Raw genomic sequence first — 13,273 nt, 5'->3', positions numbered from 1 at the left:
TTTTTTTTTTGCGGTATGCGGGCCTCTCACTGTTGTGGCCTCTCCCGCTGTGGAGCACAAGCTCCGGACGCGCAGGCTCAGAGGCCATGGCTCATGGGCCCAGCCGCTCCGCGGCATGTGGGATCTTCCCGGACCCGGGCACGAACCTGTGTCCCCTGCATCGGCAGGCGGACTCTCAACCACTGCACCACCAGGGAAGCCCCAAATAAATATTTGAATAAAGTTTAAAAAGCAGTGCCACATCTAATTCGAGTGAGCACTAATTTCCTTATTATTTAATAATCAGCCCTGCCAGGCTCTCCTTTCCGAGGCCTTGCCTGGAACAGTCGATGCTTTGACCGACATCTGTGAAGCACACATTATGCTGGTGGAGGGGGAGCCTTGCTCTGAGGAGCGAGGAGAACCAACAGCACCTGCTGTGGACGGGGCAGTCGTTCCTCACCAGGGAGCACAATCAGTGCTTTTCTTGTCGCACCCCCTTTACACCTCGTGGGAGTAGGTACTGCTCCATTTCACAGATGTCAAAGCTGAGTATCCGAGGATCTGGGCCAGGTCTGAGACCCAGGGTCAGCTACTGGACCACCCATCACCCTCCCACCGTGTGATAGACCTTCTCTGCCCTAAAACTGCTCACAAAAGCCTGGAGGACAAAATCGTGTGAACTTCCTTGAGCAGATTAAAGACACTGAACGCTTCCAAATCCTTAATTTTGGCCTTTAAGTGGGGAGATGACTGTCGTGGTCCCTCCAGAGGAACATATGGGAAAAAACATTTCATGGCTAAATTAGGCGACATTAATTATAAGCGGGTAGTGGCTCCCTGTAATTCTTGGTGACACCAGGCATCTTCGCACCCCTGGGCCTCTGCAGCTCTGTCGCCACGGCCTTGAGTGCCTTCCCTTCAGTCCTGTTTTCCTGATCATCTCAGAGAACGAGTTTGCTCCCCTGAATATCAGGAGAATCCTTTCCCAAGTCCATATTCATCTGGTCCCTTTGCTCTCTCAAGAACATTCAGTAGCTCCCCTTTGTCTCTAGAGTAGAACATGAGTCTATCAGAAGTGGAAATAGCTGTGGGTGTGGGGAGGAGGGACAAATCTCGGTGGCTTGATTGGCTTCCTTTTTTTTTTTTTTGAAATTCAGTAAATGTTTATTGATTGGCTGATTGAATAAAACAGTCCAGGTGAGAAGTCTGATTAGCTCATAAAAGAGTGGGATTTGGAAAAAAAGATGTTATCTAACAAAATCTGAGTAAGTTATAATCTTTTCAAACATCGTCAACATATTCAGAACAAAAGTAATTTAAAAAATAGATTACTGAACAGAGCTCCACAGGAAGGGCAAGAAGACTGATTTTTTTTTTAATTTATTTTTTTGCTTTATAAAAAATTTAATCAGTTATACATATACATATGTTCCCATATCCCCTCCCTTTTGCGTCTCCCTCCCACCCTCCCTATCCCACCCCTCCAGGCGGTCACAAAGCACCGAGCTGATCTCCCTGTGCTATGCGGCTGCTTCCCACTAGCTATCTACCTTACGTTTGGTAGTGTATATATGTCCATGCCACTCCTTCACTTTGTAGAAGACTGATTTTTGATGAAGATCCAACACTTGTGTGGACCCATCGTCTGGCCCCTGGAAGACCTGAACCACTGACTAGGGTTAGTGAGTACTCTCTGACTCTATAGAACCAAGCCCGTAATTTTGTGCTTTAACTAATTAATGGTCTCCTTCTGACAAAAGTCATCGGGAGGCAAGTAACAGGAGTCAGGGGTATCATGTTGCCAGAACGGCCTCAATCTACTGTTCCCCTGGGCCTGTGCCCTTGGCAGTGTGATTTTCTTGTTCCTTCATGAAGAGGGGAAGCACATTTCCCCTACCTTGAGTCTGGCTGGCCTCATGACTTGCTTTGGACAAAAGAATGTGGTGGAAGTGATGGGCCTGGCCCTCAAGAGGACCACAGCTGCTCTTTCTCCTGAAACTGCCCTGGTGCCATGTGGACAAGCCCAGGCTGGCCCACTGGATGGTGAGAGACTGTAACCCCTCATGCCTGTCACCCAAGCTGACAGCCAGCTGTCCCCCAGACATGTGAGAGAGGCCATCCTAAGCCAGCTAGCCCCCAGCCTCCCTGCCAACCAACCCTGGATGCAGGGACGAGTCAGATCAACAGAACTGTCCAGCTGACCTACAGACTTGTGAGCGATATCAGTGCTTATTGCTTTAAGCTACTACTTTTGGGATGATTTGTTATGTGGCATTACTTGGCAATAGATAACTGATACGCTGGACAAGGAAGGCTGGAGGGACAATCCCAGGTTAACCTGTGCAGGGTGGGATTTAAGCCTGGACCCTGACGATGGCTGCACTGGGGCTTCCCCTACAGCCGTGGTGGCTGCTGAGATGTCCAAGAAAACCCTGAGGACCTGCTCCGACCCGAGGAGGGGGCACATCTCCAGAGAGACAGTGCCCCTTCCTCCCCATTGCTGACCTTTCACTAGAGTGACTGGCCACCCTTCTTGTCCTTTCCAGCCAAAGCATGCATTTCTATGTGACTCCGTTCAGGGAGAGATGGACGGGGCAGCATGCATACAGCACCTCTCATTTACTGACACCCACCGTGGGTGGGCACCATGCCGAGAGTGCTGCAGGCTTTGTTTTATTTAATTCTCACAACTCTCATTATCCCCATTTTAAAGAAGAGGGAGTTGAGCATCAAGATACTAAGTCACTTCTCAGTTCAGAGGCAAAACCAGAATTCAGATACAGGTTTGCTGCTTCCGACCCCCTGTTCTTAAGCATGACCTTTATAAACAAGATGAAAAGACAACCCTCAGAATGGGAGAAAATATTTGCAAAGGAATTTACAGACAAAGGGTTAATCTCTAAAATATATAAACAGCTCATGCAGCTCAATATTAAAAAAACAGACAACCCAATCAAAAAATGGGGAGAAGGCCTAAATAGACATTTCTCCAAAGAAGACATAGATGGCCAAGAGGCACATGAAAATCTGCTCAGTACCATTAATTATTAGAGAAAGGCAAATCAAAAGTACAATGAAATAACACCTCACACTGGTTAGAATGGGCATCATCAGAAAATCTACAAACAACAAATGCTGGAGAGGGTGTGGAGAAAAGGGAACCCTCCTATACTGTTGGTGGGAATGTAAATTAATGCAGCCACTATGGAGAACAGTATGGAGGTTCCTTAAAAAATCTAAAAACAGAACTACCATATGAACTAGGAATCCCACTACTGGGCATATACCCAGAGAAAACCATAATTCAAAAAGACACATGCACCCCAATGGTCATTGCAGCACTGTTTACAATAGCCAGGTCATGGAAGCAACCTAAATGCCCATCGACAGACAAATGGAAGAAGAAGATGTGGTACATATACACAATGGAATATTACTCAGCCATAAAAAGGAACAAAATTGGGTCATTTGCAGAGATGTGGATGGACCTAGAGACTATCATACAGAGTGACGTAAGTCAGAAAAGGAAAAACAAATATAGTATATTAATGCATATATGTGGAATCTAGAAAAATGGTACAGATGAACTGGTTTGCAAAGCAGAAATAGAGACACAGATGTAGAGAACAAACGTATGGACACCAAGGGGGGAAAGTGGCAGAGGGGTGGGTGGTGGTGGTGGTGGGATGAATTGGGAGATTGGGATTGACATATATACACTAATATGTATAAAATAGATAACAAATTAAAAAATAAAATCTTAAAAAAATATATCATGTATTCCTGATGCTCAGAAATGTGCAGATAAAAAGCGTGATGGGGCTTCCCTGGTGGCACAGTGGTTGAGAGTCCGCCTGCCGATGCAGGGGACACAGGTTCGTGCCCCGGTCCGGGAAGATCCCACATGCCCTGGAGCGGCTGGGCCCGTGAGCCATGGCTGCTGAGCCTGTGCGTCCGGAGCCTGTGCTCCACAATGGGAGAGGCCACAACAGTGAGAGGCCCGCATACTGCAAAAACAAACAAACAAAAAAAATGTGTGATGGTTAAATTTATGTGTCAATTTGGCTGGGACATGGTGTGCTCAGATATTTGATTAAGCATTATTTTGGGTGTTCCTGTGAAGGTGTTTTTTGGATGAGGTTAACATTTAAATTGGTGGACTCTGAGTAAAGCAGATTGTCCTCCGTAGTGTGGGTGGGCCTCATCCAATCCATTGAAGGTCTGAATAGAACAAAAAGACCAGCCTTCTATGGGTAAGAGAAAATCCTCCAGCACTGCCTTTGGACTCCAGCTCGTCTCTCCTGGGTCTCCAGCCTGCCAGCCCACCCTGCAGATTTTGGACTTGCCAGACCCCATAATTGCATGAGCCACTTCCTTATAACAAATCTCTTTCTTTTTATATACATATCTGATTCATTCTTTTTCTCTGCAGAGTCCTGACTAATTCAAAAAGTAACTTAGTGGTTTAACCAACTTTCACTGGTTCTTTGGCTCACTCACTGGTTAGGGTCATTGGCTTAGGTTTTGGTCTGTCTTTGCCATGTGATTTTTGTTGGTGACAGAACATACTAACTGGTAACCAAGCTCATTTTCTTTTCTTCCTGGGATCCAGTTAGGCTCCGTTTCCCAGCCTCCCCCACACGTGCATGTGGCCAAGTGACTGAATCTCAGCTGATGTTATGTGGGTGACAGGATGTATGCTGCTTCCAGGCCCGGCTCATAAAAATCCCCAGAGCCATTGTCCATGTTCTTTCCCTCTAGTCCCTCATGTAAACCTCCAAGGTGGAGCTTTAGTTCCATTTTACAGATAGGGGAAACTGATTCAGGGATCACTTATTCCATACCAAGCGATCAATATACCACTACCTTTGTCCATTATAATCTACTGTATTTTTGTCTCTTAAGAAAAGAATAATTGCCACCTGAGGACCATAAAATCCCCCCATATGGCAAACATTAGTTTCCAAAGTAGAAATTATTATACCAACATACAGATATTTCTTTTGCAATCTATATGATTATCTCCACAACCCCAAATCTGTGTTTTGTCTATTTCTTTTAGCTGAAGGGGAAAATTTAAATAATGAAAACTTGTGTCATCCAGGTAGCGGACTAGAAATTTTTTTAAAAACTCACAACTTTGTGGTATTTCTCCAGTGGCTCAGAAGAGCTCACAAAATTAAACTCTGTTGGATTTCACTGTACTCTGGATTGGCTAGAGAGAGGGGGTTGATTGCAAAGAGCAGCCTTTGAGCTGATATCGGCTTATGAGGTAGTCTCAACGCTCACATGAAAGAAAAACTTAGATTAGGTCTTTGAAGGCAGTTTGGATTTTGTTATTCAGGAGGCAATTTCAGAATTAGTCTGTAAAGACAGAAGGGAAAGATGTTTGTCTATTTCTAAGCCATTACATGTCCCCAGGGTAAAGTACTGGTCTCCATCACTGTGCTAATAGCCAACCAGAGAGAACAATTTTTCCCCCCTGTTCTTTTTAGGCCTGTTTATTGGGTTCTTCAGAATGAAATATGACTTTTAATTTTAAAAAGTTAATCACTGAAAATCTTTCTTATTTGAAGTTTTAACTAATGCTACCAATCAAACGTGCTCACAAAGAGACAGACGATCCTTGGCATCCATTTATCCATTTTGGTTGCTTGAATAATAAATGTCTTCTCTCTTCCTGAATTTATAGTAAACTTTTTGTGACCAGGAATTGCATCTAATCCAGAATCTCTTACTCTTTAGGGAGTAATAGATAGAGCATGCTGCACCCAGTGATGCTCCGTAAATATTGCCGATGGTGGGGATGACATTTCAGTGGTGTGTGCCTGTCAAAGAAATGCTATGCAAGAGAGAGTTTTATGGACAGCAGCACAGCAATGGAATACAGATCTGCAGTGCATCACCAAACATTGACCTAAAACCCAGCAAGGCTGCAAGATTATTGACAAAGTGTGTGCTGCAAACCTTGGGAGAAGCAGGCAAGCTCTGAAATGGACAGATGTCAAGGGCACTCAACATCTTGGCATGGCTGAGAAAGTATGCCACCCATCCATCAACCAGCCAATCAATATTTATTGAATGCCAGGAAAAACATGTGATACTAGATCCTGATACCTCATAGCAAATCAGTTATAGCTGTGTTGCATATTATTGATGCTTATTAAATATGTATTATTTTCTACCTTTCTGCAGTTTGGGTTATTGTTGCTACTGTGGCTGTTATTATCTTGCTTGATCGTCTGTATTTCTCTGATTGCAAGCTAGGAGGAAATTACACTCCTTTTCCAAATTTCTCAACTGTGTTTCAAATACATACCTGGAGCACAGATACCACATACAATTATCAAATGGTTCACAGTAGAATAAATACACTTGCTCTGCCAAAAAAGGAAAAATCCTACAAAATCAAATGAAGCACAGGGCAAGGAATTCTAATATACAGGTCCCCTAAAAGCTGTTCTGCATATGTATGAAGTTTGCCTTCATAAGGAGTCCTTGGCTTGGAGTTTTAAGTATGTTCTTAAAGAAATGTACACTTGAAGGAAAACAAGTTAACCTATAAGCACAGAGAGGAGATATGATGGTTTAAAGTGTGAGGAAAGCCCAGGGGAGACACGCGGCTATTAAACTCAGTTTCCCAACCAAGGGGAACATTCTCCTTGATTGCTCTTGGGAGCGCCCCTGGTAGAGCGTTTTATTTTCTACTTTCCACAGCAGTGAGAAGCCAGTGATGGAGAGCATGGCCTTTTCTGGGCAGGAATTGCCTCTGCGTTCTAACTGGCCTGTGTGGCAGGTAGTGTGGCTGCAGCAGCAGCAGCAAGCCCACTGCCGGTCAGCATTGGGCAGCCCGTCATTGGAGTTTCGGTGCCGAAACCAGCTTATCCAAGAGCCCCGAGTCTGCTGAGCAAAGATGGGGGTCTTGGGACTGGTGCCCAAGCCCAGAAGAGAACACCTGAAGAAACTGGCAGGCCGGAGGCTCAGGCTGCCTGGGCAGTAAACCCTGCTCCAGCCAAGGGTTTTCTCCTAGCAACCTGTCCAGACCTTTCATGCTCACCTCCTCCATGAAGCCTTCTCAGATTGCTGCCTTCTGCACCAGTCTCTAACTCCAGGACCAGTTATCCAGGACACCTCCTGAACACGTCTGTACCTCCTGCCTCTGCTTCTTTGCCTAAATTGTACCCTCACCCCAGAATACACTCCCCTCCCGTCCCAACTCTACCTAGTACCTTCATTCAAATCCCGGACCAAATGCCCCATCTTCAAGGAAACCTGTCCCAGTTTCCCCAGCCAGAGATAACTTTGCATTTCTCCACGCTCTCTCTCCAAAGCACTTTTATTATGAGGCAGTGCTTGTAATGGCCCCTCACTGGTGTCGAATCCTGTCTCCACCACTTGTTCGCTGTGTGACTTTGCACACGTTACTGAATCTTTCTGTGCTTCGGTTTCCAAAATAAGAATAATAACGTTCACACCTATTTCAGAGGGTTAGGTTGAGAATTAATACGTGCAAAGCACTAAAACAGTGCCTTAAACATAGTAATTAATAGGCGTTCGCTTTCCCTGTATGATTTCAGCCCTGGCCACACTTGGCACTGTAGTGATTCGGGCTGTTGTCACCTCCTCATGGGACATTGCAAGTTCCTCAGAAGCTTAACCACCAAAATGAATCGTTTCATGAGTACCAAGCTAAAGGCCCAGTTCTGTTTATATCTTTTTACATTCTATGCTTTTAAAATTTACTTTTTGTTATAGAAAATACCAGAATAGATAAAAGTAGAGTGAAATCTCATGTAACCATCATCCAGCTTTAACAATTATTAACTCATGGCCAATTATATTTCCTTTAAACCCCCCTTTATTCTCTTTCCTTCTTCTACAAGCCCCTAGTTAAACTGAAAGAAATACTAGGCATAATATTCATCCAAGAGGGAAGTTTTAGTAAACTTATCTTACACTCAAGGGAAGGATGCTATCTTCACATTCTCTTTGTGCCAAGCAGGGACCACCTCCAGGACAGACATGACTTTTCGGGCCTGGGACAGATCCTCCCAGGGCTGTGGCCTGAACTTTGACCCGCCTTCCGCTCATAATCACTTACAACAGTAGTTTTGTTTTGAGAGGCCGTGATTTGAACCGTGGTACCATCCAGTCTTTGTGATAACAAGCCATGATGGATGAGGATCTTTGAAAATGACTTGATAATTGTGACAAACCCCATTTATGGGCCAAAGTGGCCACTGTGTCTTGAGTCATTGGTTCCTTAAGAGGCAAGGATCATACTTGCCTGACTCACAATGACTGTGTCTCAGGCAGTTGGACACTTGGAGATTCCACCTCTGGCAATGAAGAATTTTAGTGCCCTGGGCTTCCCTGGTGGCACAGTGGTTAAGAATCTGCCTGCCAATGCAGGGAACATGCGTTTGGGACCTGGTGCCAGAAGATCCCACAAGCCACGGAGAAATGAAGCCCTCGTGCCACAACTACTGAGCCCTCACGCCTAGAGCCCGTGCTTCGCAACAAGAGAAGCCACCACAATGAGAAGCCCACGCACTGCAATGAAGAGTATTCCCCGCTCGCCGCAACTAAAGAAAGCCCACACGCAGCAACGAAGACCCAATGCAGCCAAAAATAAATAAGCTAAATAAATTTAAAAAAAAGAATTTTATTGCCCTAAGTGCTCATTAGTCCTAGAGGATTTTAGCCAGTTTAAAATTGAACTTTCAAGAACAAGTTTGCAAATGAAATTATTTAAGATAGAGGATATCTCTGTTTTTGCTTTTGTTTTTGTTTAAAGAATATTCTTACAGCTCATCTCACAGGAAGACTTACTTTTGGGGGGTTGTATTTGGGTTCAGAAAATGGGATGGGGGAACCATTCTGTTGGTTATATTTTTGTGCCTGGGTCCATCCATTGAAGATGAATTTAGTGCCTACTAGCCGCAGAGAGAAAGCTAGTAGCTGGCACATGTGTTGCTACTGCCCTTTTAGATAGCATGTGGACAGTTGGTGACCGATGGTGCTGAAGCCACAGCCACCCTCATTGTCCTTCTCAGCACAAGGTTCCAGGCTGCTGTTCATAATTATGTCTCGCCCCTGGCTTAGTGACTTCTATTTGATGACTTCACATCCCTGTGTCTGAAAATGGTTTATTAGCTAAGGGTATGCAAGGATCTAGGTGAGTAAGAGACACTTCAAGTCAAAAGTTCTCTGGCCTTTTTTATACACCCTCACCCCCTAAACGCACACTTCCAAACCCTGCATGATGATTTTAAAGCTGCAGATGAGGTTGATAGAGAGTGAACTGTGCTCTTGGATATTAGAAATGATCTTTTAAAAATGTTACAAATTCGAATTGTGTTTTCCCCTTTATTCTTTTCTGTATTTTCTGTAATTACCAAGCCCCGTGTGCACTGTCTGTGCCCCACACAGTCTCTGGTCAACTTGCTAACTGTAGGAACAGAGTCTAAGCTACCTGGTCCAGTGGGGACCCATCCCTGGCCACTCTCTGGTCATCATGCCTTCTGTCTTTTATAATAAAGATGATGCTTATAAAAGAAGGGTACAATTTGGATTTAGAAACACTTATGGAGCTTGGGTTCAAGTGTCGGCTTTGATATTTACTGGTTGTTTGTCCAGGGAAGTCAGGCAACTTTTCTGAGCCTGTTTCCTTGTCACTAAACTGAGGATGACAGCATTTGTTTCATCTACCTTAAGTTTGTCACGAGAAGTAGAAGCAACGAGTAAAATGCTGTACACACAATATATTTTTATATCATTAATTGAAGTTCATACATTCTCATCAGCTTCACTCAAAAACATCCGTAATGGGGAAGCACTAGGTTTAGAACTGAGTCAATTTTGATTGAACAAGCCACATGCCTTCATTTCTTGATATTTCTTACATGTGATCAACAACTTAGGCAAGAATTTTACTTGGAGAAGAAAGAGACTGCATTTACATGTTTTGTAGCAAAACAGGCCAAAGAAAAACCACACTTTTGGATGAACCATCCATTGGGTAGTGTTGCATAATAGGATGTCAAGAAGTATTTCAAACCTAGAGTTAACAATACTGTACTGCATATTTGAAAGTTGCTAAGAGAGTTGATCTTACAAGTCCTCATCACAAGGAAAAGAGTTTTCTTATGTGACTATGTGTGGTGTCAGATATTAACTAGACTTACAGTGGTGATCTTTTTGCAGTATATACAAATATGAAATCATTATGTGGTACAGCTGAAACTAATTATACCTCAGTTAAAAAAATACCTCAAACCTCTGCCAATTATGCTTACTGTTTTGTCAAAAGGGACTACATGAGCTGTTATAAGGCTACAGCAAAAACACTTTTCAAAAACGTATAGACACAGACCCCTGGGGCAAAGGAGCTCTCTGCAATAGTTTCAACAGATCAAGTAAAACCCATGTGTTTACAATCACCTTGTGGTGGGTTGAGAAAGGATTTCTTATTATTTGTATTTTCTTTTTATCTTTAATAAGGTGGCAAATAATTCCTAGTTCAACAGAATAAAATAGTCAAGAGATAATTCTAGAGGAGTGTTGCCATATTAAAAAAAAATCAAGAATTTAGAGAATGTAGCCACAAAGAAGGAAAAACAATCACCATATAATTTAGCAAGGCATTGAGAGCATTTTGCTGGTGATATTTAAGCCTTAAAAACACAACAGAGCAAAATAAAACCCCACACCTGATGTCCCAGACACCTCAGGAGGCCCCATTTACCTGTTAAACCAGTCATCTGTGTATCGAGGGTAAGGATAGGGGTCGTTGCTGCTGAAGTCGTAGCTTGCTTCGGCGTTCTGCAAAACACAAGGTGTGTCATTAGGTCATAAAGCCAGAGGCATGGGCACGAGAGGATCCGAGAGATCCAACCGTCTTATGTGGACGGTCCCTCCGTGGAGGGCTGTGTTAACGTTCTCTCTGGACCAGCCCTTGAAGAGGTGACCGAGCAGACGTGCATCTGTGGAGGGTTCTATCTTCCCGTTATCCTCTTTTCCAGGCTCCCTCATCCCATCCTATTCCAGGACCTCAAAGGGTTAGCAAATTTGCGTCCTGTGCTACCCAGGACTGTCTCCATTTTAAGCTGAGTGACACTTGTGGGTCAGTGGGGCTCCCCCGGAAGCCAGGACTCTCGTTAAGCTTCCTTGCTCTGATGGCCAGAAGGATCTAGTTCTCATGTCACAAGTGAGGCAGCCTCTAGAGTTTTCTTACTTTATGCAGAGCTCACTCCAGCTCCCTGCTTCAGGCTGACAGAGGCTTGTTTCCTTTACATTTATGGGTGTTAAACCCAAGCCCCGAACATTGGCCATGATATCAACCTCATTTATTCACTCAACAAATATCACTGAGTCTAATATATGCCAGGGACTTTCCCAAGTATGGGAATACAATGGTGACATCCCTGCCCACATGTAAATTACAGCCTGGTTGGGAGGACAGACATCAATCCCACAAAAAATAGATAATTGCAAACAGGAGTCCTCTTAATGCTTCAAGATACAATGAGAAGTTTAAATTCTATTCAGTCCAATACCTCCAATTTTCCCATTGAGAGTCTTTCCCCACAGAAATCAATTACCTATTCACTTAAATTGATTTCATGCTTTAATTTTGCCCATTTAGGTCTTCAGTTGGTCAGCCTTTTATTTTGGTCCATGATGGGAGATGATCCCCCACCATCTGATGGCTAATCCCTTCCTTCCTCTCTGCCTGTCAGTTGCCCAGGGATGCTGAGCTCCGTGAAGCTCCTCTCTCCTCATCCCATCCTCCCTCCTTTGTTTTTGAGGTGTGCAACCAAGACCCCGGATGGTTTTGTGGTCCGCAGTATACACTGGGCTGGAAAACACTGGGTTAGATACATATTCCAGCTGGGAAATTTCTCCATTCCATGGGACCTGAGACATTTTAGAGAATTGTGCTCTTTTATGAGTCAAAACACTTTAGTTTGTAAACTTAATGTATTAGTGGCATAATGGTTTTAAGAGCAAATTGACTAGCTCCATAAGTTTGTGTTTCCATTTGTTGGATGGCAAAGGGCCGTCAGTAGCTGGAATGACCAGAATTGTAATACTAATTTATTTTTTTAAATGTGCTTGGGGCAGAAGTCACCTTGAAATTTGTTTAAAATTTTCTTGACTGAAAAGTTTTTAGCTTTATTGAGGTATAATCCTTATACAAAAAATTCCACACATTTAACGTCTACATCTTGATATGTGTACACTCATGATGCCATCACCACAACCAAGGTACTAAACATACCCATCACCTTCAAAATTTCCTTGTGTTCTTTTGTGTCTGTGTGTTCTTCTTCTTCTTCTTTTTTTTTTTTTTTTTGGTATGAACATTTAACATGAGATCTATCCTCTGAACATATTTTACAGTGTATAATACCGTATTGTTGACTGCTACATGTTAGAGGTCTCGAACTTATTCATTTGCATAACAGAAACTTCATACCCACTGAAAAACAATTCCTCATTTTTCCCTCCCCGACCTTTCTATTCAAAATTTGGACCAGTCACTTATCTTGGGCATTGAACATGGCTATCCTGTGTTCTAGAATCTAGGTCTTCCTTCAAATCCTAGTCTTTAGAGAGGATGTGTTCCTGTCTCCACTGGCCATAATCATTGGCAAATACCCAGGTCTGCTCCTCCTCCACTTAGATCCCAAACTACCTTCATTCACCTTTAAAAGTTTAATTCTCTATCTGGGCTATAATCCCAGTCTTTGGAGACCCTCTCAGATTTGGCATATTTTTTTTTTCTTGATGTTTCTTGAGTTATTTGGATCTCAATTCTTTTGAGGGATACTATTTTTTTTTTTTTTTTTTTTTTCATTTTTTTTTTTTTTTTGCGGTATGCGGGCCTCTCACTGCTGTGGCCTCCCCCGTTGCGGAGCACAGGCTCCGGACGCGCAGGCTCCGGATGCGCAGGCTCAGCGGCCATGGCCCACGGGCCCAGCCGCCCCGCGGCATATGGGATCCTCCCAGACCGGGGCACGAACCCGTATCCCCTGCATCGGCAGGCGGACTCTCAACCACTTGCGCCACCAGGGAGGCCCATGAGGGATACTATTTTGAAAGTAACTTATTCGTCTTCCCTAAGAATGTTCAATTACCCCAATCTTCCCTGAATTTTTGGGACAAGAGCATGCTTAGGTAGAGCTGGTGGGGTTGGAATATTAAAAGGAACACAAGTTAATAGTTTTTTTTTAGGGTTTCAAAGCTGAGGTTGAAAGTTAAGTGATACATCTGGAAGACTATTTGC

General features: G+C 43.6%; 1 protein-coding gene across 2 annotated transcripts in view; it reads right to left on the bottom strand.

Moving 5' to 3' along the window:
- PCSK2 (proprotein convertase subtilisin/kexin type 2) overlaps positions 1–13,273 on the bottom strand; it is a 224,587-nt gene that overhangs the window by 42,206 nt on the left and 169,108 nt on the right. For both annotated transcript variants that reach the window (XM_060078026.1, XM_060078027.1), the window contains one exon: positions 10,730–10,806. In XM_060078026.1, coding sequence (XP_059934009.1) covers positions 10,730–10,806 — 77 coding nt within the window. The remainder of the gene's footprint in view (positions 1–10,729; positions 10,807–13,273) is intronic.

Source organism: Mesoplodon densirostris, chromosome 16, assembly GCF_025265405.1.
Source record: "Mesoplodon densirostris isolate mMesDen1 chromosome 16, mMesDen1 primary haplotype, whole genome shotgun sequence".
NCBI lineage: Eukaryota > Metazoa > Chordata > Mammalia > Artiodactyla > Ziphiidae > Mesoplodon > Mesoplodon densirostris.
This window is presented reverse-complemented; position numbering and strand designations above follow the sequence as displayed.